The sequence below is a fragment of the Pipistrellus kuhlii genome, unplaced genomic scaffold (genome assembly GCF_014108245.1).
Source record: "Pipistrellus kuhlii isolate mPipKuh1 unplaced genomic scaffold, mPipKuh1.p scaffold_m20_p_7, whole genome shotgun sequence".
Lineage (NCBI taxonomy): Eukaryota > Metazoa > Chordata > Mammalia > Chiroptera > Vespertilionidae > Pipistrellus > Pipistrellus kuhlii.
In genome coordinates, this window is record NW_023425573.1 from 63,136,993 (window position 1) to 63,163,275 (window position 26,283).

Sequence of the window (26,283 nt, forward strand, 5' to 3'; positions counted from 1 at the left end):
GACTTATCCAGAAATGATTTAAGTGAAAATTCTAGTTGAGATAGACTCTCTATTTCATAATGCAAAAATTATTTGTATATGATACTTCACAGAATTCTGTGAGTAATGTTCCTGAATGTATACACATGTGAAAACTAATGAATAAAATGAAACATCTACTGTGGGAAACAGACCAGTATAAAAATTTAAGGAGCTAAGTTTAGTATCATAAATAAGAAATTTAAGCAAAGGTTCAAACACATATTTTACATGATAGGAAATTGAGTAAAAAGCCTACATACAACAAAATACTTAACTATTTGGGTGGGGAAATGTCAGATGATGGATTTTTCTTTTTCAGGAAATGGGGAAAACTATCCAATAACTTATTTCTCAATACATTATCAGCAGTACATGTCAAGAAATACTCTACATTCTGCAATAAAATTAAAATTGCTGATCAAAGCAAAAATTTGACCTTATGGAATGTGAACAATTCATGTTTGCTGTAAAACACATACAATGTATCTATTCAAAAGAGAGTAATAACATTTACTAAAGCAAGAATCTTAGTTTGAAGGGAAGGGGAATTTACCACGTAAAAAATAAAAATACTTCTGAGAAAGAAGAAGTTTTAATGTATGCATTAGAAATAAAATAATCAATGTTTGTTAAATATCTCATTAAAAACTACACAAAAGTATTCCTGAATGTGAGAAGTAAGTTTGGGTTGCTATGTTTCTTTCTTCTAGTTTTATGATTCAATGTGAAAATTGACACAAAGTAGAAAAATTTGAAATAGTTTTTGATGACAGGGAAAATTAAAATGACATTGAAAAATATATATAGTTATATATATATATATATATATATATATAGTTTTTTTTACTTTTATAAAAATGTATTTTTAAATGAAGGTGAATAATTTTTAAACTGTTATGAATTTCTCATCTATAGTTGAGTATGCAAGTGATTATTATTTCTTTTCATTTTGTTCATATAGGTCACGCTAGCAGAATTTCTCATAGGTATTTATTAATCATTTAAGAGTAAAAATGTTTTTGTTATAACAAGGTTACTGGATTGCTTAGTAAATTATATTTTTAAATATTTTTATTCAATAAACAATAAAAAAACTTACTGTAAACCTTAAACATCCTAATCCCATTTGCTTATAGAAATGTGTAATACATTCTGTAGCATTTACCAATTTTACCTTCAGGAAATTAATATTCCATAAATATCTTTTTATCTAATCTGTCTATTTGATACGGTAGTTCTATAAGCCTTGACATTAGGCATTCAGTGATTTTCAGAAATCTTGTTCAAATTGAGACACTGTTTAAATTTTTCATACTTTTTGAGAGGAATTCAACATACTTTATGCAACTTCTTCTCATTTGTTCTAAAGTGCCCTTGAATTTAGCACTGCCCTGTATCTGCTATGGGTCTTCTGGCTTCCTGACCACGTGATCAGTTATAGGGTCTAATTTCTAGTCCTTCTCAGTGACATCTTCTTGTGTCCTGTCAGCTTCTCATTTCAAAAAATATTTAGTTTTTAATTATTGGGGTAACATATAGGGTACTCCAAAAAGTACACACACTTTAATAGCTTATAGCTCCATTGATGTTTCCTTCTCTTCAGATTTAATTCTCTTGCCTTTCCACTTTAAGTAGTAAGTTAAGTCTTAATTACTTGGGAAAGAAGTATTGCCACAGCCTAAGGTATGAGAAGGACTTACCCAAATTGTCCTTATCATATCTTAGGCTGTGACAATACTATTTTTCAAAGTGCTGCTTTTGCTTTGATTTGCTGGCTTTCTAGTGGGTTTTAGTGATTAAACACAACACAATCCTTTATTATTGCCTAGGATTGTTAGATAAATATTGGTGAAAATTGTTAAAGAATAAAGTGCAAGAACTTAAAGGGATTTAGTTCTTGTAAAAGGATGAAGAAAAAAGTTTTTATCTTTTGAGCAACTTCAAGTCAAGTTGATGTTTTCCCTCCTTGTAATAAATACCTTCTTGTATTTAAAAAAATTCTACCCTTTGGTTAATTGTTGTCTGACTATTAAACTGTATGTATATATATGTATCTTCTATAGTATCCTAAAAATATAAAAAGCTCTTCTGTTATCTTTACCCTTAAATAAATTATCTAAATTATGAAATGTTTACTATGCCTAACCCTTAACTACTAGTTACTCTTAATAACTTAAAGTTCTTTCTTAATTCACTGTCCCACACAATACTCACAATTTTCTTTATTCAAAGACCACTAAATAGCTTTGGCAAATGTTAATATGACCATAATCACCTGGTCAATTATAGGTTCATTTTGTATAATTAGAATTTTCATATGCTTCTTGGCAGGGACTGAATAGAGGACGGAAAAGAGAGTGACCAATCATAGCATCTTATTATTTCCAGGAATTCAAAAACATATTTGGCATGACATTGTACTCAGAATTGACATGCCAGCTAGTAAATTTTGTAGACCATCCCCAGAAGTTCATGTAGAAGATCATAGAGGTACTGAAGAAAAGATTTGATGATACAAATTTATTTAATAATGATGGAGAAACTATATTATTATTATTTTCGCAGACAACAACATATCTGATTATGGAATCAGAACCAGTTGATAAATATTAATTGATATTTACTGTGTGTTAAAAAATGACAGACAGCCCAGACCGGTTTGGCTCAGTGGATAGAGCGTCAGCCTGCGGACTGAAAGGTCCCAGGTTTGATTCCAGTCAAGGGCATATACCTTGGTTGCAGGCACATCCCCAGTAGGGGGTGTGCAAGAAGCAGCTGATCGATTATTCTCTCTCATCGATGTTTCTCACTCTCTATCTCTCTCTTCCTCTCTGTAAAAAATCAAATATATATATATATATATATATATATATATATATATATATATATGATGGACAGCCTCAACTCTCCTCCTGGCTTTATCTAGACAACTTAACCTTTGTTCCTCTGGGTTTCTCATCAGTTAACTAAGGAAAATAATACATCATAAATTTCTGTAAGGCTCTAATAAAATAACATGTGATACTGTTAGTAATCTTCAAAGTTCCACATACGGTTTAATTCTTATGACTGTTAAAGTCTTATAAAAATAAAATATAATGAAATAGAATAGGAATGAAAGTTGACAATTCAGTTCTATTTTACTTGTCATTCTCTAGTCACATGGCTATGGTGATATCAGTTAACTTCTATAATCTTCCCAACCTCAGATGTTCAAATAAAGATATTTTGGAGAATATTTTTAACTTTAACTTTATTTGATATTTGTAATTCTTATTGATGTTTAATCTCTGTTTGACAGAAAGATTTGCCATTACCTTTTGTTGGTTCAGTCATACTAAACGGATACCAATGAGAAAAGCCAGTAACAATGGTATGAATTTATGATGCCTGTTTTTAATTCTGCAGTGCAAATGCTGGCCTGGATTCCAACTGAAGGATGACGGTAAAACGTGTGTAGACGTTGATGAATGTTCCTTGGGCTTCCCATGTAGCCAGCGATGCATCAATACATATGGGACCTATAAGTGCCTGTGTACAGAGGGCTATCAAATCCAACCTGATAACCCAAATGGCTGCAAATCACTTTCAGGTATCGAATTGAACTTGTCTACTGATCCAATCTCAGTTACACATATGGATCCTGGATTTTATAGCCATTTTATTAAATTCATTCATTCTTGCTATTTCTCAGGGGGGAAAAATCTTCCCTACTCACCTTGATCCAGGATTTACCATTCTGATTTTGTGTTGTCCACAAACTGCTCTGTTTCTAATAATATTGCTTTATGGTCTTATGAATTATCAAGGGTTTTTCTCTGTTTTATTTATATTTTGAGAGTTTTCACAAGTAACAAGAACAGTCTCTAGCATTGCCTTCTGCTGAGTCACAGGTTCTTAGGAGCAGGCTTGGCCTTGACCATTGAAGAGCCAATTGTGACAGTGTTCTTGCAGTTTTTCTGTCTAGCCTACACCACACACACTCACATATGTATGGTAAGGAGACCATCTAGTCAATGATAGCAACAGTAGCAATAATGACAATGATAATAAATCAGCTATGTAAGACAATTTGAGTTTTTCCAGTGATTCAGCAAAATTATTTAACTTCTCTTTGTTCCAAGTAGTATGATTGTTTGTAAAGTAGAAAATTCAATAAAACATGACCAAACTTAAAAATATATTGTAATTTTAGTGGAGACTATCACATATATTAAAATGATACAAAGCAATATATAATAATGACCATTAAAATGGATAAAAATGGTACATAAGGTGTCTCTATCACTTACTTTGCTTTGGAGTATAATGAATCGAATAACACATGTTATTTCTTTCAAATATACATGCTGGTGACAACATTTAAAACATTAAATGTTGTCAACATTTAAAACATTATATGTTCTCATCTGCCATGGTACTTGCATGAAATAATTACAAGGAATAAAAAAGTATACACAAATTTTCCAAACTAGTCAGTTTCCATTACTGTAAACTTTTCATAAAATATTGTATAAAAATTGTGGATGCTAATGATCAAATTTGGGTCTTGTTATATCATATATTCATGCTGTATTTATTTTCCATTAACAATAATAATTCAAAATAAATAATAGTTTTGACACAAAAGGTAAGTGTTCCTGAACATAAATATTTGCAAAATAGAGGCTAGATATTTTTCCAAAAATATTATGATTAATTGACATATAACATTGCATAACTTTAAGGTGTAGCATGTATTGATACACATATACTCTGTAATATGATGATCACCATAGTGTTAATTAAGCCCTCCATCACTTCACATTATTACCATTTATTTTTGTGGTGAGAACATTTAATAGCTACTCTCTTAGTTAACTTTACAGTATATATTACAACATTGTTTTCTATAGTCACAATGCTGTGTGTTTGGTCTCCAGAACTTACTCATCTTCTATATGGAAGTTTATATTCTTTTATCAGTAATTCCCATTTCCCCACCAGCACCTCTATTCTACTTTTGTTTCCTTCATCTGTTTTTGTTAGCTGTTCATCCTTTGACAGACAGGTAGGTTGTTTCCACGTCTTCGTTCTTGTCTGTAATGTTGCAGTAACCAGGGATAGCAAATGTATATTTGGTACCTTGTTTTTATTTATTTTGGACATTTACAAAGAAGTGAGATTGCTGGGACATATGGTAGTTATATTTTTCACCTTATGCGAAGAGCACCATATTATTTGCCACAGTTCTTGCACTGATGCACATTTCTGCAAACAATACACAAGTGCTCTCTTTTCTCCACATCCTTCCCCACATTTGATATTTCTGGTCTTTTTGATGATATCCATTCTAACAATGTAGTTTTGATTTGCATTTTCCTAATGAGTATTGCTTGTGTGCAAATTTTTTGTGTACCAATTGGCCATTTATATATCTTCTTTGAAAAAAATGTATTTTAATCTCCTCTGTCTCTTTTTATTGATTTTTTCAATTGAGATTTAGGAGTTCTTTATAAATGTCTTGGATATTAACCCCTTGCCAGACAGAATGTGCAAATATTTTCTTTAATTCTGTAGGTTGCTTTTTATTACACCGATTGTTTCTTTTGCTGTGCAGAAGCTTTTTGGTTTGATCTAGTCTAACTTATTTATCTTGTGTGTTCTTTTTGTGTCATTCTGAAATAATTAGTACCAAGATCTACATCAAGAAGTTTATTTCCTTATAATAGTTTTATGGTTTAAAGTCATACAGTTAGGTTGTAAAGAACAGAAGTGTTAAGTACTGGGGTAGAACATGACCGATCAATGTAGAACTATATTGACAGGGATGACAAGGCATTTTCAGCTTGAGAGCTTACTCTGCTGGGTAGGGTTCTAAGTCTCAGTTTAACCTCGACAGGAAGACTAGAATGACTAATGAGGGCACTGCCATCTCCGATGGAAGGGATTGTCCAGCATGTGCAACAAATGTTATTAATCCTTGACATAAGGTATACTAAAATATAATATGTTATATATTATATATTTACCATAAAATAAGTGGTAAAGGGAGAATAAAGTAATAATTTGGAATATAAATTAAACAGGATAAGAACTGTAACTATTGGTGCTATCCAATAAAGTTCACATTAGATTACATAAAGTGACTATCTTTTAATTGCTTTTTCTAATTTCTGCTGATATTAAATTTGCTTACCCAGAAACTAAGTATATGAATACATCATAGAAACTAAGGTATTTAAAAAGAATTTGAACAAATTTTTTATTGAATTGATTTAGGATTGTAACAATCAAGAATATGGTCAAACTGATTTTATTTTATTTTTATTTTTATTTTTAAAATATATTTTTATTGATTTTTTTACAGAGATGGAGGGAGAGTGATAGAGAGTTAGAAACATTGATGAGAGTGGAACATCAATCAGCTGCCTCCTGCACACCCCCTACTGGGGATGTGCCTACAACCAAGGTACATGCCCTTGACCAAAATTGAACCTGGGACTTTTTCAGTCTGCAGGCCGATTCTCTATCCACTGAACCAAACCAGTTTTGGCTAAAATTGATTTTAAATTATTAAGATACACAGTCAAGTAAATGTACCATAAATACTTTCTGAATATATTTTATTGAAGAAACTAATTTGTTTCCAAGTAAGTTCTAATGATAAAATCAATTGAAAGGTTTAGAGAATCTTCACAAATATGGAGCATGGTCAGATTCTTATTATTATCTTTCCTAGTTCCTAGAACAAGTGAGATATTAAAAGATATTGGACAAACAGCAAGAAGGAAATAAAGATTATTAAAATAATTTAAAAACACTTATAGAAAGATATAATTAATAGATAAGGATTATAGATACTATACATCTGAAATTATTTAAGAGAAGTACCTAGGCAGATGAAAAAAAATGTATATGTAGGCAATGATACTCAGTTTTTACTGAAGCTTTTTTGAGCACAAAAGGTACTTCTTTAATCATAAAAGTGAAATATTTTATTATATGGATGTTTAACTATACTATAGTTTTCTAAGATAAGGACAGCTTATCCTTTTTTAAAAAAAATCATCTAAAATCAGATTATAACAGCAGGTATTTTTATTAATATCAAATAAATTAGATAACTTAATATTCAAGAGAATTGAGGGAAAGAGAGGTCTAGCATTTATAATTACCTTGATTGTACTGTCTGAGTGTCTGTTGCCTTTTTATCTTATTATCAACTGAGGTCTCAGTGTGAATTTTTTAACCATTAATCTACTGGAGGGCACTGCATTTGACTTTATATTACTCTAGAAACTAACAAGAGTAGAAAACCATGAATCCAAAAAGTAATGTTATTTGTCTTGGTATTTAGATGAAGAACCTTTTTTAATTCTTGCTGATCATCACGAGATAAGAAAAATTAGCACCGATGGCTCCAACTACACCCTTTTAAAACAGGTATGACATTCCCATGATGATTTTATACTTTTCATTATAGTTACTTCAAGTATGCCCTAGAGCCACAGAAATATCTTGCAATTTGAATTTATGAAATGCTATTCATAAATACATGCATTTATGTATGTGAGAATACTATAAATTTTATTTTGTTTGAATTGTCCAGGGGAGCTCTGAATTTGTCACATCAAACCATTTCAAAGAAAGTAAAAGATGCAAGGTGTAATTCATGGAAGAGAGTAACTATCTCAAGAATAGCTGGAGCAGAGAAAGCATTCGATTCTCCTTTAAGGTTTTTTTTTTTGTGCATTACCACACTTGCCCCCCACCCAACCCCCTTGAGATTTTAAAATAAATATTTTTCATAGAATTCAAGTTTCTATTTATAACCAGGAGATAAAACAAGATTAATGACCCCTAGCCTTTAAAATTTGTAAAAAGCAAGGGAACAGAAGTGTGATTGTCATTTAGTTAAAAGGCTGTGAGGCACATGTTTTCATTCTTTACCCTCTTATCTCCCATCCTATCCCAAGACCCAAGGGAATCTCTTTTGAGGTTTGAGCTCTATTGTCAAAGTATATTTACATATGTTATTTGATATGAAAAGATAAAATTTCCATTTATGACAAGATAAAATACTATGACTTGCTCTTGTCAAATTTTTTCCCATCCCAATCTGCAGTGAAAATAGCATAAAATTAAATGATTAAAACTGGAATGGCTACTACATAGAAGAATCACAGATAGTTATAACATACTTTTAACTGTCAGAAGAAATAGCTTCTTGAGAATTATTTAGCTTATATCTGTTGTGTTACAAAGATCTCATTGCCCCAAACTGGATAATAATGGCATGCATATGTGAAAGCACTATCTAGAACAAGTGTGCCAAGAATAAGGATATTTCTTGTTCTTACAGTGTATTTATGCCAGCATTAGGCATAGGGGAAAAAAGCCATTCATATGGTAATTTTTCTGCAACACAAAAAATACTTACTTAAAATTATTTTTTTTCCCACCCAACTGATGGATTTCTTCATTACTGCTCTTAGACTCATTTTGATTACTGATTTAGTCTTATTTTAATGGTAATCTCCCATTAGCAACTGTAATGTTGACTCTTCATGACAGAGTTGGATTTTCCAGCTTTCCTCTAAGTCACATAAAAACGAAAAAAGGAAAAAGGAGAAAAAGGAAAGAAAAAAAGACTATGTACCCTGGCTAGGCTCACAAGCTGAATGGTTTCCATTCAGCCTGCTTAGCAGCTGCCACTTTAAGATGCAGCCCGTGCTTTCCAAATCCACAGCGGGCTCAAATTTACCAAGTGCTTGCCACAATATTCCTGCCTAATTCACGGATGTCTGTGAGGATTAGACTCTTTCTTTGAGTTTGGAAGAGCCACCAACATCCATTGAATCACACTGCCCCTCTCCCTGATTCTGAGCCCTAAGGAGATTGAATAAAATATTTTCATGGTTTAAAAAAAAAAAAAAAAAAACTAAATTGAAAGCTACTTAAAATGTATGAGTCAGACAAGTCTCTTTAAAAAAAATGTTTACATTGATTTATTGATTTATTTTTATTTATGTATTTGTTTTGTTTTTGTTTGCTTTGTTTTGTTTTTAGAGAGAAAGAGGAAGGGAAAGGGAGAGAGAGAGAAATTTACATACCCCAACCTGGGTGTGTGCCCTGACTGGGAATAGAACTAGGGACCTTTCAAAGCACAGGGTAATGCTCAACCAACTGAGCCACACCAGCCAGGGCCAGAAAACTGTCTCTTTAATGAATATCCCTAGAAAAAAGTTCAGGTAGATATAACTTTTGAAATTGAAAAGTTTTTGCTTGGCCAAATGATCCTAATATATTAAAGAGCTACGTGCCTTCAGGATCAAATGGACAACTGGTCCGCAGCCCCTTCTCTCCTCCCCGCCCCACTTCTCTCACCTCCACCCCCAGCTGCTCTCCATGAGGGGTGGGAGGGGCAGTGGGAACTGTGGAGTGGCAGTGGGAGAGTTTCACAGAGCAGTCGCGGGTCGGGGGAGCCTCACAGAGCAATGTCAGAGTGTGTGTGGGGAAGATACGTAGTTTCAAGGAGCATCCAGCAACTGCAGCGAGCTTCCTGGAGCAGCAGCAGGACAGGAGGAGCCTAGCAGAGCAGTTGAGGGGATGAGAGCATCTGGGAGCATCCAGGGGTGAACTTCACATAGTGTCACAGGGCAGCAGAGGCCAGCAATGGAGGCCTGGCTAGGCCTAGGGACCCTAATCGCGAACAATTTCATGCATGCCAGGCCTCTAGTTTTCTATATTATTTAACTTAATTTTTAAAATATATATATTATTGATTTTTCACAGGGAGGAAGGAAGAGGGACAGAGAGCTAGAAACATCAATGAGAGAGAAACATCGACCAACTGCCTCCTGCACACCTTCCACCAGGGATACACCCTCAACCTATATACATGCTCCCGACTGGAATCAAACCCAGGACCCTTCAGTCCGCAGACCGACGCTCTATCCACTGAGCCATACCAGATTAGGCTAACTTACTTTTTTTGAATGTGTTTTTCCTCAACTAATATTCATTTGAACAGCATAAAGTGTTCTCTTTAACAGAGAATTAAAGATGTTAAAAATAATATCTAAATTTATACCATACATTTGCAACACACTTTCGTGTACCTAGATTCATCCTTACAGTAATAACCCATCTAAGTAGACAGGGCAGATACTATCAGGGTGAAAGGTCAGACAAGTTGGCTTATGTCACACTGGAATCTCAGCAGAAGACATATGGGAACAAGAACAAAGCTATAGTGGGAGGAACGGAATTAGGAGAAATGGCACTGATACAGTGCAAGCTCCTTGAGGGAAAGCCATGGTACTTTGTAGCCTAGTTTTAAGCTTATTGAAAAGGTACAGACTATTGAAAACTATCTTTATCTTGGAGTAAATCTCTATGACCTCCCTTTACCTTCTAAGTTAAGTGTGCCAGTCATTAATTCCTTGTATAATCTCTGGAAAAGGGATGTTTATTTTCTTTTTACTATATTGTTTATTGTTTTCATGGTGTGTGTGGATGTGTAGGTGTGGTGGGGAGGGTTTTTTTTTTTGCCTTTAAAGAGTTATTATTTTAGTATATTTATTTATTTTTAAATTAAATTTATTGGTTAATAAAGTATATAGTTTTCAAGTGTGCAATTATATGCATTGTGTGGTCACTACCCAAATTCACATTCCCTTCCATCACCCTATATCTGACCCCCTTTACTCCTCCTCCACTCCTTCCCTCACATGACACCACACTGTTATCTGTATTTATGCGTTTTATTTGTTTTTCTTGTTTTTTTCATTTGTTGCTTTCAATTTTATATCCTACATATGGGTGAAATCATATGGCTTTTGACTTTTTCTTTCTGATTTATTTCATTTATCGATAGCTTGATATTCTCAAAATCCATCCATGTAGTCACATGTGGACATGTTTATTTTTTAGCATGTCTTTGTTTTAGAGTGTGCTATTTTAGAAAGTCTTCTTTTTAGGATATTCTATGTATAAGCTCAACTGAACCACAAATTTACCTAATATAGCATCATGAAAGGCCCATAACAATTTCAATGGCGCTCCTTGCTCCATTTTCCAACCCTGTGGCTCAGGACATTTCCATTGATATTTCTTTTGTAGGTTTTTTTTTATAGCTAATATGTTATCTAAGATTGTTCTTAATGGAGCAAAATTACATTTCTCTATGCATGATTTAAGTCTATTTCATATAACCAAACCACTTTAATGCACACTTTCAGATAACAGTTTTTTGTTTGTTTGTTTGTTTCCCCTGGTGGCATAATTTTAAACTATTGCCAATCACTCGTATCTAAGTGGGAATGAATTTCATATAGTTTTATTTTATTTTAAAATATATTTTTATTGATTTTTGAGGGGAAGGGAAGGGGAGGGAGAGATAGAAACATCAGTGATGACAGAGAGTCCTTGATCTGCCTTCTACATGAGCCTTGCTGGGGATTGAGCCCATAACAAGGGCATGTGCCCTGACTGGGAACCAAACCTTGACCTCCATGTTCATAGGTCGATGTTCAACCACCGAGCCATGCTGGGTGGGCTCAGATAGTTTTCCTATGAAAATAAAAAGGGAGTGAGGAAGATGAGGAAGCTCATGAGGACTCTAAACACTTGTGCTTTTGTAAAGTGTTTGTTAATGGGGACCATTGAGCAATGAAATAGAGTCCCCCCCCCCCCCCCCAACTGAAGGTAAATCTTACTTCTGGTTTTGACAACCATCAGTTTGAATACATCATTTCTGTCAGGAACCATATTTTTACCATGACTTTGCCATAGCATTGCAGAAATACTCAAGAACTTCTAGGAAGTAGAAAACCATTTTTCCGTCTCAGAGATTGTCTACATGTACAGACTTGGGTAGAAAACAAAAGTAATTATCTCTCCATATTTAACTTAGTAAAAATAAATGAAAGACACGAACTTTGCTTTCATTATTTGGGAATATTTTGTGTAGATGATTAGGGAAAATGATTTACCCTAACATCTTGAATTTTATACACTGTAATAATCTCAAGAAATGTTGTAGCATAAAATTATAACAACTGGTGGAAAAAAATTTTAGCCTAATGTAGTCCAAGACATAGTTATAGATGGCAAGCTATAACTTATATTCAGACACTACATTTAGAAAATCTACTTTAATAACATGGATTGTAGAAAGGAAAATTAATCAAATAACTTTTCCATATGTTATTCAATTCAGTTCTATTGTAACAGTACCTTTTATTCCAGGAAAATTGAATAGAAAAACAAAACACAATTTCTTAAGTTAATCATTTTGATCCAAAGTGTATAAGTATTTACCTACATAAATGAAAGAAGCAAACAGAATTTTGATGAAACCAATTTTTATCTCTGAAGCCACTGAGACTACTCTAGTTTCTAGACATTATTTTGACCATACCTTGCATATGATTCTACAAAGAGATCAATGCACTGTTTCTGTGTGGATGACTTGTAAAGCAGTAGAACAATGACAAGTTTTGCTAGATATATATGTCGGGATTCAGAGCTTGAACTTCTTTGTGTTTACAACTTTAATTTATTATAATGGGTTTGCTAAATTTAGAATTAGATATTTATTATATAAATTGATTATTGTAAAAAAAAAAAGGAGAATAATTTTGCATGACTAAGGGCAGTGGGTATATTTTTGCTAAAGCTGGAGACAAGTTTCTTTCAACCTTTTCTCTATAAAGCTCTGATTTATCCATAGCTATCTGAATTACAAGCCTATCATAGAACCTTAACACATTTACTTTATTTATCTGGTGAAAAGCATTTGAATGTAAGAAATATTGTAGACTACTTTTTTGGAATGATATTTTTAAAAAATATTTTATTGATTTTTACAGAGAGGAAGGGAGAAGGATAGTTAGAAACATCATCAGCTGCCTCCTGCACACCCCCTACTGGGGATGTGCCTACAACCAAGGTACATTCCCTTGACTGGAATCAAACCTGGGACCCTTCAGTCTGCAGGCACACGCTCTATCCACTGAGCCAAACCAGTTAGGGATGTAATAAGTTTTTGTTTGTTTGTTTGTTAGCTAACACTCACCTGAGGATATTTTCCCCCATTGACTTTTAGAGAGAATGGAAGCGGGTGGGGAGGAGAGAAGGAGGGAGAGAGGGAGGGAGGGAGGAAGGAAGAGAAATCAATGTGAGAAAGACATATTGATTGGTTGCTCCTGCATGCACTCCATCTAGGGCCTGTAATGAAACCTGCAACCTAGGTACATGCCCTTGACCAGGAATCGAATCTGTGACCCTCAGTCCAAGTGTTGACACTCTATCCACTGAGCGACACCATTGACAACTGTAATGAATATTTTAAATCCTCTATAGAACTTGGAATAGATTCAATGTATATTTTAGAACATTCATTGATTATGCAGAGGCAACATTCTAGATATGTACACTTAAGTACATTTAGTTAAGAAGTCCTCCAGTTTTTAGCTTAGGAATACATTTTTAGTGAATGTTTTGAATCTGTGACTAGAATTTTAGTTTAGATTTTTTTTAGCACTTATAGTCATTACCTTGATTAGTAACATCAATAAGAAGTACACTTGCATGTATTTATCTGGGCATAGTGAGGAATTTACAGAGGCATGTTTATTCCTTGTGTCTCTTGTTTATGAGCAATGGCATGCAATTCTGTGTGCTTAGCTATTTCCGTTTACCTTTATAATGTGAAGCTGAAGAAAATATTTTGCTCATGTTAAGCCAAATAAAAGCATCTGACTTGAACCTATGATCTTAACACTGTCACTACTACAATACAGCCCTGCTGAGAGAAGGAAAAAAAATCAGTATTTGCCAAAACCTTCTCTAAATTGCTTCTGTACACAGGCAATTTAGAGATGGTCAGAAAGAACTTAAATCTGAAAAGTAATAATGTAACCTTACCCGGTTTCTCAAAAACCATTATGTAAACCTAATACAGTGTCATTCTTATTATCAAATTGCAAATTTTGAGACTACATAATGAGACAATTCACATGTGGTAAATACCATTTTTCTTTCTCCAAACTAAACCAAGGCAAACAAAAGAACTCATCTTCCTGAAATGCTAATCCTTAACTATAAAACTAAACCTACTAATAAATGATTTTTAAAATAATTTAATACTGAACTACAACTTCAGTATGAATATTGATATAAGCCTCTTACATCAGCTATAAAGATAGAATAAGATCTCTGAGAGCTTTACCAAATGTCTGCTGTATCAAATTATTTTTTTGATCCATAAGAATTTCTATATTAATAAACTATTCCAGCATTAAAATGAGTGAGCAGAATTGAAATTCTGATCTAAGTTTTATTGGCCACTAGAGAAAGTAAATCTACAAGCCCCAACAATAGACCAGGATTAAACGAATCCCTAGGCAATCATTTGAACAATCTCACATCTCAGAAGACTCCCAGGTGCTGGTGTGCAGTGCTCAACATCAGTCAGACAGCAGAACTACTAAACCTAAGGTCTGAGGCATCTAAAACCCATCGGCTGAGTTCCTGTGTAGTTTTGTTCCCTGCTAACTACTGCATACCCAGGAGTCCGAAGTGAGGTTTTTCCTCACCACACGGGGCAAAAGATTTTGACTCTCCACTTCCTCTTTGCTCAATTACTCACATAAGGTTATGACTTTAAATTCTGATATGGCATGTGTTGCCTAAGGAACCACTGGAAGCATTAAAGAGGGAAGGGGGTGTGTGTATTTATCCAGAGACAAAATATTTTGTAAATAATAAAATTTCTAAATTATATTTCTGATTTTAATCAAATGGCTATCCAGGGATCATCATAAATCATGATCTTTAGTTATTCCCATTTGGATCTGGGCTCTTTTCTAGTTATTCTACAGAACAGATGATAATAATGACATCAAATGCGTCTATACTAATAAAGAGCTGATATGCTAATGGCCGGGACTCCATTATGGGTAATGACCAGGTCATTAGCATATTAGCTGGGGTGTTGCTCAGGAGTTGGGATGGAATTGGGGAGGCGCCTGGAGGAGTTGGAACCATCCTATACCAGGGAGGTCAGGAGTGAGAGTCCATAGCGCCTCCCTCACCAGTCCTTAGCCACCCACAGCTCGCACTCTGAGTGCCCCATGGCCTACCTGCCAGGGGAAAGAGCACAGTGCAGCAGGTAGGAGGTGTCCATGCTCTCCTCTGGCACCCAGACAGGACTGAACCACAGTATTGCTCCAGAGACAGGGCAGAAGTGAGGTAGTGACCAGAGAAGGTGGGGCCAGCCCAAGGCAACTCAAGGGACTAAGGATGGGGCTTGAAGTGGCCAGAGAAGGCCAGAGGGTTTGGAGGCTGGGCCAGGCATGCTGGAGCTCTGCATGGACAGGTTTGGGTGTCAAGGCAGAGCTGCAGGTGGGTGGGTGGCGCTGTGTGAATTTGCGCATTGGGCTCCTAGTATTAAGTATTAACCTATAGTGAGAGTCTTACACTTTATCTCTCTAAAAGCAAGTTGTTGCCCTCCTCCCTCCCCCTTTACTTATACCATTTGCTATTTGCTTATACCATTATCTATAAAAATTCTGAAATTGTTGTGGTCTGCTTACAAAATATTTTCAAATAATTCATGCAACCTCTTAAGTGTATAATGCAGGGGAAATGTAAACATATGATGCTTTTAAAAAGATTTGATCACAAATGTCACTCATTGTATAGCTATAAGTATTTAAAAGGAGATAGAGTCTGGTATAAACTCCTAAAACATTTAAAAATAATTTCTACTTAACTATTTATTTTTTTATTTTTTAGGGATTAAACAATGTTATTGCTGTAGATTTTGATTACAGAGAAGAATTCATCTACTGGATTGATTCCAGCAGACCCAATGGCAGCCGTATAAATAGAATGTGTTTAAATGGAAGTGATATTAAGGTACCTAAACATTACAACAATGGGATTATTAGATATTTTATTAGCATGGTTGAATTAAACAGAAAATGTTATTTGAAGGTAATGGTACAACTCATAGAATATGTTAGATTGATGTGCATTTCATATTTTATAATGTAAATTAATACATAATTTAAATGTAAAATATGATTCTTTTATTATTATATTTCATTATAATGCTATTACTTGAAATAAGGTGAAAATCAAATTGAGTAAATAAAATTTAGATCCTTATTCATAACCCTAGAAAATGTGATAAAGTTTCCAGCTTGAATGATAGTGCTTTAGATTCAATTTTATTAATTTATATAGAAGAAAAAATTGAGACAGAGTATGTGTAATTGAAAGATATTAATTATTAAATTATAACACTATTAAAATTAACCTACTATAGATGGAAATAATTGAATGTGTTTGTATGAAATCATGAATGTTCTGATTAGACAGCATCATAATTAAGTACCTGTCACCTTCTAGATGTGAGATATTTGGTACCATTTCTGTGTTATCTCAGGTTTTAAAGTAAAATTATTTAAATACTTTAAATTATGTCATAACATAGGGTTACAAAATGCATCTTTCTTCCTTTGGGAATAATAATTCACTGATTTTCATTTTAATGGTCATATATAACAATTTTCCAATTTGGAATTTTGGAGAGAGAAGAAAATATGTTATACAATTCAGTATTGTAGGTTGATTTTATTAAATGCTAAAAATGTTTATGTTGTCATTTTATATCTTTACTATTTGTGGTTATTGGGAAAGGATAACTATAAAAATTCAATGTGTTTTTTTGTTTGTTTGTTTTTGGTTTGTTTTGTTGGTTTCTATGCAGCCCCATGTTTCAATTGCTTCTTTTATTCAGTCCTCAAAGCACGAAAAACTCAGAAACAGTGCTCATATATTTTAAGAATTTTGGATTATTTTATAGGTGTCATATTTGTATATAAAAAGCTTATATTCCATTATATTTGATATTGAGATGGGTTAGAATTGAGCACAGTAGTTGTATAAAAATAATTCCCCTTTGATTATGTTGGGTTCTCCCTTGCATTTTTTCCATTCCTGTAGTAGAGCAGTTACATAGGGCAACAGCAGTTGGGGGAATGGTAACTGCTATTGATATCGCCCCTAGAACCTGTTAAAGATAAATTTCAATAATTTTTATGTGTGTATATCTTTGTGACAGACATAAATTTTAAGAGTACAAATAAACTAAAATGAAAATGTGATCAATAATTTTGCGGCTGTCGAACAGCTGTTTTTAAATTTGAGCATTTCTTTCTTAAAACCACATGTACTTTCTGAGGGCCTGGTTACATATTAGGTAATTTCTCACAAAAGAGTAAGTCATTTTATTAGGATAAATTGTTCTGTTTTATGCCTATGTGAATTTTATTTCTAATGTTTAAATAGGATTCTATTATCTGTAACAATCAAGAAGAAATGTTCAGTTCTTATTCTAGGCATTTACACTATTAACTGTTTAAATTCTTATTTTGGTAGGTAGTGCATAACACAGCTGTCCCCAATGCGCTTGCTGTTGATTGGATTGGAAAAAATCTCTATTGGTCTGACACAGAGAAAAGGATCATTGAAGTATCCAAAGTCAATGGCTTATACCCTACTATACTCGTTAGCAAAAAGCTGAAGTTTCCCAGGGACCTGTCTTTAGATCCACGAGCTGGGTTTGTAACAAACATTGAAAATCTTAAATTAAAAATTAAGACTGTGGATTACATTTAATGTGACAAATCTTGTTCTGTGTGATTTAACGTGGAAACCAATGTAAAGTGTGAATGTGTAGAAATCTTTAATGAGGACTCATAAATAGAAATGTGACTATCACAGTGAAATAAAAAAAAAAAATTAAAGTTACGGTATTTTACAGCAAATATACTTTAAAGTTCTAAACAAAAAGTCTTTCTAACTAACCAATAAATGTATTGTGCAAATGCAGAAAACGTACAGACTTATTTAATTTTAATGCCCTTTAAATCTTGGAGGAAAGGCAAATCCTTGGATCACATTTTGTATCTATGTGGTCGTCACAGATATGGCTGATAACATTTCTGAATCATTTTAAAGCAGGAGACATAAATAGTATCCATGGATAATAAACAACAAGGTGCATTTTACATAAATTCAAAAGAAATAGCATGGTGAGAAGATCAGGAAAGATTCATATTGGAGCTGTGTTTCATTTGAATGTCATTGTGAGAATGGAGAAGAGGTCATCAAAAAAGTCAAGGACAGTAGGCTGGAGATTGCAGATGAGAGATGAATACACATTAAGGTGTCAAAGCTGTGTGTATGTTTGCTAAAGTTCTATAGATTATGACAGTTTATTTTCAATTATATTGTTTTGGTAAGTAGAGAAGGCATATCTTACTATTGTTCTTTGCACTGTAATTTAGAGTGATTACATACTCCAAAATGATCTCTGTAGAAGTTCAACCCACTCACCACGATTTCTAAAGTAAGGATTTTAGAGAAGAATTTGATGTTTTAAAATAGTACACTATAGTGCTCTTAATTTTTGCCACCTAAATTAATTTAAATAATTTCAAATCATTGCTTTTTATCATATCATATGCAACAATTCAATTTTGCTTCTTGCTAATATATTGACTATGTGTTTTGATCTCTTATATTTGCAATTGGCAAAGTAGTCATGTCATAGTATATTTTACAACTTACTTTTAAACATTATTTTGGGTGAAAACAGTACCTAATAGAGAACCCTTTTACTATAAATATCTTTCTACTTCCAAAGTAATGTGCAAGTGTTAAGTTTTCATTATATAATCATGTAACCATTTTGTTACTTTTTAAAATATTTTCTTTACCATGGCAACATACATTTCAAGAGTGTAAATTCTATTTTAACTGAGAGTCATAAGAGACTATTTTTACTAGTTTCAATACAGTATGTCCAGATGTACTAAGTTTGGTTACCATCATCATTCATTCATAAGAATGTAAATAATTTAATTCATTTTGTATTTTCTGAGAAGGTATTTATTTTACTGTGTCCAAACCATTGTCCTTTTCTTCAAAGCTAGTTGGCTTAGCTTCTCATTTTATACCATTCAAGATGCTTCATTTTCTAAATGAAAAATCATTATCTGTGGGTAATAGTAGTCTTATGGAATTTCCTAGTCATAAATCAAAACCTGAATCCAGTTTTGTTTTATTTTGCCCAGATCCCCGTTATTACCTCATAAACTGAAAACAGCCATAAGTTATCATCAACATAAACCCAACCATCAAAAGTGTCACTTTAAAAAGTGAAGTATTGAATTTTTGTAGAGATTATGAGAGACACCCTTGATTTCCTTTTTTGATAATATTTGGGTTCTGATTTGGATATATCATTTTATAACCAAAGAAACAGATAAAAATTTGAAGTTTTTATGAAACAGTGAAAGCCACCTATTCTAACAGATAAAATGTAATGACACCTTTTTGTTCATGCTGTTTTCCTAGCTCCCCTGAGAGAGACAGTAGGGCAACCTGGATTTTACCTTTTATGGGGTGAGCTTCAGGCTGAAAAGCAATACATGTACCCAATACTGTGCAATCCTGGTTCCAAAACAGCAGCTGAAATGATAAGATTATTTCGTAAAAAGTTCAATTGAATATTTCTACATCTGATTACCATTGTTATTTGCATACATTTTGAAGATGCCAACAGTACTGACTCCTCTTTCCTTGAAAAGTGATATTTCTGTTCTGATATTCAATGAGGAATTGGGCAAGGTTTTGTTTCAGGAGGATAAGGATTATGGCCCAAGTGTAATGAAGCATTAAACATATAGGAAGCAGTTTGTGGTCATTGTTTTCTTTTGCTAATAATATGCCAGTTGTCACAAATCAATTGGATATGGTGATTACTAAGAGTAGAAAAGAGCTACAAGTAGATAGACCATCTTTCTGGTTGTTATATTTAAACTCATCCGAAATTCAATTTTTCTAATACTTTTGTTATCTGCTTTACTTTGGGAATCAATGTTCTAAATTATCATACATTTGGGGAAATACAAATTATTTACATTTAATATTTATAAAAGTCATTAGTGCAATATTTATATTTTGCACTAATTTATATTTTTATTTTTAAAAATATTCATATTTTTAAAGTAGAATAGAAAACAAATTAATGTTAAAACTTTGCTGAGCATAATTTTATCTTTCTGGATGATTAAGATGTCAATTCATGTTATAATAACAAAAGACCCTCGTGATAGACATTAAAGTGAATGTGTGATAGTCCTGGTTAGCAGAAAATAACTTTTCTATTCACTCATTTTTTCAACACTTACTTCTTTAGCATTTAGTGTATATATAGCACTACAGTAGGAACATAAAGATAAAAGGCACCTATCTTCAATTATTTTACTGTCCAGTGAGTAGGCAGATGAGTAAATAATTATAATACAATTCAATAATTACAAGATAGAGAAGACAGAACATGAGATCAGAGAAAGTTTCATAGACAAAATGGGTAGAATAAAAATTAGGTAATGAGATGCACTCTAGAGCAAGAGGCATTTCAAGAAAAAAGAACAAGCTCTCTGGGAAAGCAAAGACACATAAGAATATGGCACAGTGGAATGAAGTAATTATAAGTAACTGTGGAACTTTTATACCAGTTCACTTTACAGAGTAAGGAAGAGCTAGGAATATATCAAAACAACAAGAAGAACACAAATGTACAAAATAAGCAAGCTTTTCTGGCTTGGGAAAACAGGTAAATAGAAAAATAATTTCTCCAGATGGGTTTGTAGACCTATTCAGATTGCAAGTTATGGTCTACACTAATAAAAGGGTAAGATTCAAATTGACCATACCTTTGTGACACCCACTAGCCAGTCAGGAGTAAGAATACAAATCAACCCAATAAAGATGGTGGGTTAATTTACATACACAGCCACCACCAGGGGTGGGGCAGGATGCTTGTGTCTCTGCCTCGACAATGATGCAGGCATTCCACACTGTCCCAGCCGTTCCAGGCCTCTGGGCAGTGTGGGAAGTCAGAAAGGCGGCTTGGGCCAGAGCAAAGGCTGTGCCAACAGCCAGGGGAAGGAAGGCCCATTCTTTCTCTAATCTTTGTGCACTGGGCCTCTAGAACTTTAATAACAAGGATGAAGATTACTTCCACTTAATAGAATTTTATGAATTAGAAAGTTATCCCTCCATTTCATATTTTATATGATTGTACTATTTACTCAGAGTTTCTTGGAAAGAGGATAATTTTTACTATTATCCTCAGAGTACAGATTAGAACATTCAACCTCAAAATGTACAGGTGACTTTGTTAGGATTATTTAGTTAGTGAGATATTAAAATCCCCATTTTAATATATTTTCTCTGTTATATGGCACTAGAGTACCCAGTAACAAAATAATCTTGGATCATGAGAATGATTTTTTAAGAGCCATCCAAATAAGAGATTAAGAAAACAAAAACAAAAACAAAAACAAAAACAAAAAAAACTTACCTAATAAAAGAGAAACATGCAAATTAACCATCACTCTGCTATACCTAGGGCCAATCAGAGTGAGTATGCAAATTAACCCAACAAAGATAGAGGTTAATTTGCACATTCAGGTGCAGAGCAGTGTGAAGCCTGCTATGAAGGGAAGGGAGGCAGCAGAGTAAGCTACTGGAGTGGTGCTCCAGACAGAAGTGAGGACTTTCTGGCTCCGGGCGGCCCGGGAGAGGGAATGTGCAGTCTCCCCTGCAGCCAGAGACTGAGGAGTTGCCTTCTGCCAGGTGTTTGGGGTGGGGAACAGGGACTTGCTGGCTCCTGGGAGGCTGGGAATGAAGCCAGGGGCCTATTCTTGCACAAATATCGTGCAACAGGCCTCTAATATATATATAAATTTTTTCTTTTTCCATTTTAACAATTAACATTTTTATAAAACTTTAAATATAGATAATAAGAGTTTTCTAGAAATAAAGAAAACTGCCCAAGTCCTTATAATCATGATTTATTTTTAAAGTATAGTATTTTCTTTCCTTTCCTAATATTCTTTCTTTCTAGAATGTCCTTCTTCTTTTCTCCAGTTGGAATACCTTTCCATTTTTCAAGCAAGAGCAGACAATAGCACTACTTCTGTGAAACATTCCCCAACTGTGCTTAAGTAGACACCATATTTTCAAAACATTACATTATACAACTCTTTTATTTATTTTAACTACTTATTCATTTTTATTGCTGTATAACTGGTATATGCCAATTAGTTTTAGGTGTATATATGACTATTATTGGTGTATATTTTTATGTATCTAGAAAGCAAGTTCCATTAGCATAAAAGCCATGGTTTAATTTTAGTCTGCATCTAATACAGGGGTTGCTAAACTCATTGATGAAGGAAATAATAAATAGTCAACTAGACATACACAGCATATAGGTTATAGATACAGGAAACTTGTATGTACAAACCAATATATTGGCATATAAATAACCTGCATTTTTCAAAGAAAAGTGTCATAAGAATACTTTTGTTGTGAGGAAATGAAAAGCATGCTAAGAATGAAAATTGTTTCAGATTTCTATGGGGAACACATAAATATTTCATTAAATTAAACAGTCACATAAAAAACTCCACATTTTCCCCACCAAGTTTTAAACCTCTATTTTCATATTTAGGCAAAAACAAAAAGGAATGAGCATTAAACCTTAATTTTGTAATTCAAAATGAGAAAAAAGAAGTAGCTGGAAGAAACTTCTCTGAATTTATTCCCCAAATCAGAAAAAAAGTAAACATTGAGAGAGAATATTTCTATCTAATTTATTTTAAAGAAATCTAAAGTTATTACATTAAACTATAAAACAAAACTATCCTTATGAATCATAGAAGCCTGTTGTTATGGTTACAAGTAGATGTTCTTTGGTATATTTACACTTGGTAATAACTTACAAAATAGATATTACTTGAGGATCAGATTTTTCAGATGTAATCTTAGGTAAATATTACATAATATTTGGTTGAAATTTAGAACTCTTCTTTTGATATTTTCACTGAAGTTTTAATTTTCGACTTTAATTCTTTACAACAAATATTGTCCTTAGGTAATTTTTAAGAGGCTGCATTTCAGATGTTAAAATTACTTACTATTCTTATACAAAGAAACTTGAATCAAACATATATTAATGAGGGGTCAACTATAGGAAATAAAGCAAAATTTAGCTATCAGAAGTTAGCTGCCCACAAGGAGAGAGACACAAGAAATCCCATGTTTATTAAGGCCCATTCATACCTGATTATAGTTCATCTAATACTTTTCTTGAGTGGATGGGAATGTTTTCATAATAGTATTTTGGTTGATGAGAAAGTAGACTATTAATGTAATAACACACATAAAATTCAGGCAAATCATGTGATAACATACATACAATCCAGATCTAGCAAGTAGCCATCTATCTATACTAATAAAAGGGTAATGTGCAAATTGGTCATGATGCCCTCACAGTAACAACTGAACAGCAGGATGCATGGGGCGACAAGGCCAGCAGTCCATGCTTAGCTAGGGACAAACAAACAACTGAACAGTTGGCTGCGTGGGGCGACCAGGCTGGCAAAGGAGGCAATGAGACCAGGCTGGCAGAAGGGGATGTGAGGGGCAACCAGGCCAGCAAGGATGCAGTTGGGGCCAGCCAAGCCCATGGGTGGGGCCATTAGGGGCGATCAGGCTGACAGGCAGAGGTATTTAGGGGTAATCAGGACGGAAAAGGGCCAGTTAGGGTAGGGGTGTCGAACTCAATCAGAGAAGGGGCCAAAATCTAAAATCCAGCCTAAATCGCGGGCCGAATGGTTTACTGAACCGTCATAAACTGTCATTGTGATGGAAACGCAGCGGAGTGCAGTGATGACAGCGCGGTGCGGGCCACATTGCAAGGCCTGGCGGGACGGATTTGGCCCGCGGGCCTTGTGTTTGACACATGTGAGTTAGGGTAAATCAGGCAGGCAGGCAGGTGAGCAGTTAGGAGCCAGCAGTCCCAGGTTATGAGAGAGATGTGCAACTGCCGGATTCAGCTGGACCCCTGGGATCATGCCAAAACTGGCAGTCAGACATCCCCCAAGGGGTCCCGGATTGGAGAGGTTTCAGGGTGGGCTGAGGAGACCCCATTCCCCACATGCACGAATTTTGTGCAATGGCCTCTAGTAGTATATAAAAGGCTAATTGACCGACTAACTGACTGACAAGCTGACCAGCCAGAAGGTATGGTGCGCACTGACCACTAGGGGCAGGCACTCAACACAGGAGCTGCCAAGTGACAACAACTTTGCAGAGTGCCCTCTCTCACTCTGGGACCCCTCAGGGAATGTCTGCAAGGGGCAGGTTTTGGCCCAACCCTTGCAGACCAGGCTGAAGGACCCCAGCTGCCGGAGGGACCCTGGTCACTCTGCAGCTGCCCTTCAAGCTCCAGCGCTAGCCCAGGTGCGGCTGGCCAGGGAAGGACCCCAGGAGATTGGCTCCAAGGCTTGTCCAACCCATCTTACCCAGTCTCACCCTGCTGGCCACCTTCTAATTAACTTCCTTTCATTGTGCAGGAATCCATGCACCGGGCCTCTAGTTATCTGTATATTGTTAAACCAAAAAACGTATTACTGCATATGGTGTGTATCTAATGCAGATAAAATAATAATAGCTAATATTTGCTAAACACTTCCTCCATGCTTACCAGTATTCTGAGTTTGTTCCTTATATTCTCTCATTTAATTCATACAGTATACTGTGAGGAAAAATAGTTATCCTTTTTAAACATAGGAGTAAGTCCAGGCTAAAAGAGGCTAATTAAAGTGCCCAGGTTCACATAACTAGTAATGGGTAAATCTGGAATCACAACCCAAGTAATTTGTTTCTAAAGCTTATTTCCTTAAGACTCTAAATAGTGCTCTCAGGAATGAAAGAAAAAAACCTCGTCTATAAATCTAGCAACCTGAGTTCTGTTCCAACTGTATCTCTATCATAATGGAGTAGGACAAAACAAATATTCTTTTATGGTCTCAATTTAGGAGCAAAATGAATGCTTTAAGAGAGGTGATATTCAAGACCTCTTGCAGCATTATAATCTTCAATTAAATTATACTTTGTTCTAAAATATGAAAGATATACATATCATTGTTATTAAAGAGTTCATAAGGTAGTTGTGAAGATAAAATTTATGCTAAAAACAACTATTAGTTAGCACAGACTTCTTTTGTGTCTTTTCAAGCTAAACTATCATCCCCTCTTTTGTGCCTTCACTGTAAAATAGTTTTATCATAATATGCTGTAATTTTTTCATTTGTTTTACCTCCACTTCTATTGTATTTACAGAGAGATATTTGAGGCAAAGATATCTGTTTACCTCTGTTTTCTCGGTACTAAGCTATATCTGATATTTAATATAGCCTCAATTAATTATTGTTTTAAATTGTGGTTCTCAGTCTACTTAAGAGTGGCTTTGGAGCTTATCAAAGATGTTCCAGCAAATGACTTATTGGTTTAGGGTTGTTTTTTTTTTTTATTATGATGGCTGAGAACCCATATCAGTATCGTTTTGTGGGTTCATTGTGCCTGGTACATGTGTTCAATTATACACATGACAATGAAATTTCCTAGACGAAAAAGGCCTACAATACAGGTTCTGGAAGTGTGATTTCTGGAAAATGCTCTAAAAAAATAAATGCTGTCACCCCAAACTATGTGATTTAAAAAAAACATATCACAATTGCCTCTCAGAAAAAACAATGTTTTATAACATATGAAAGGCTTTGGATGTCCTACAATAAAAACAATAATGCTTACTTTGTTTAAGAAAGCATTTCTCAATTATATTTAATCTTATAACTTTCCTTGAAATCATGAACTGACATGATTCAGAAAAGAACTTGTGGAGAACAAGGGGCAATGTGGTTTATGTCTGAATGAAAATATCTATATAATGGAACAGGCAAGAGCAAGGGAAATGATAAGATAAAAGCACATAAGTGTAAATGTGGAACTTGAACTAAATGCTCCAACTAGAGCTGATTTCACACATTTTAATATTGGAAAGAAATGAAGAAGTATATTGTGCCAAATGCAGTTTGAAGGCCAAAGACGGGATTTCAGGCCTAGAATGTTAACTAATCTTTCTGAGATTGGGGAAACCAGATGTTGGACTCCATAAAAACACTGTGATTCAAAATGAATATGGAACTGCTTTTTGACTCAGTGATCCCTCTTCTAGAGATATGTCCTAAGGAAACGAAAATGCTAATCAGAAATAATGTGTGCACCCCTAAGTACATAGCAGCACAATTTATTATAGCTAAGATCTAGAAATATAGCCCA

General features: G+C 34.2%; 1 protein-coding gene across 1 annotated transcript in view; it reads left to right on the top strand.

The window, feature by feature from the left end:
• LRP1B (LDL receptor related protein 1B) overlaps positions 1-26,283 on the top strand; it is a 1,573,107-nt gene that overhangs the window by 1,339,373 nt on the left and 207,451 nt on the right. The window contains exons 56-59 of the mRNA XM_036421500.2: positions 3,430-3,613; positions 7,361-7,446; positions 15,808-15,930; positions 17,458-17,639. Of these exons, the coding sequence (XP_036277393.2) occupies positions 3,430-3,613; positions 7,361-7,446; positions 15,808-15,930; positions 17,458-17,639 (575 nt within the window). The remainder of the gene's footprint in view (positions 1-3,429; positions 3,614-7,360; positions 7,447-15,807; positions 15,931-17,457; positions 17,640-26,283) is intronic.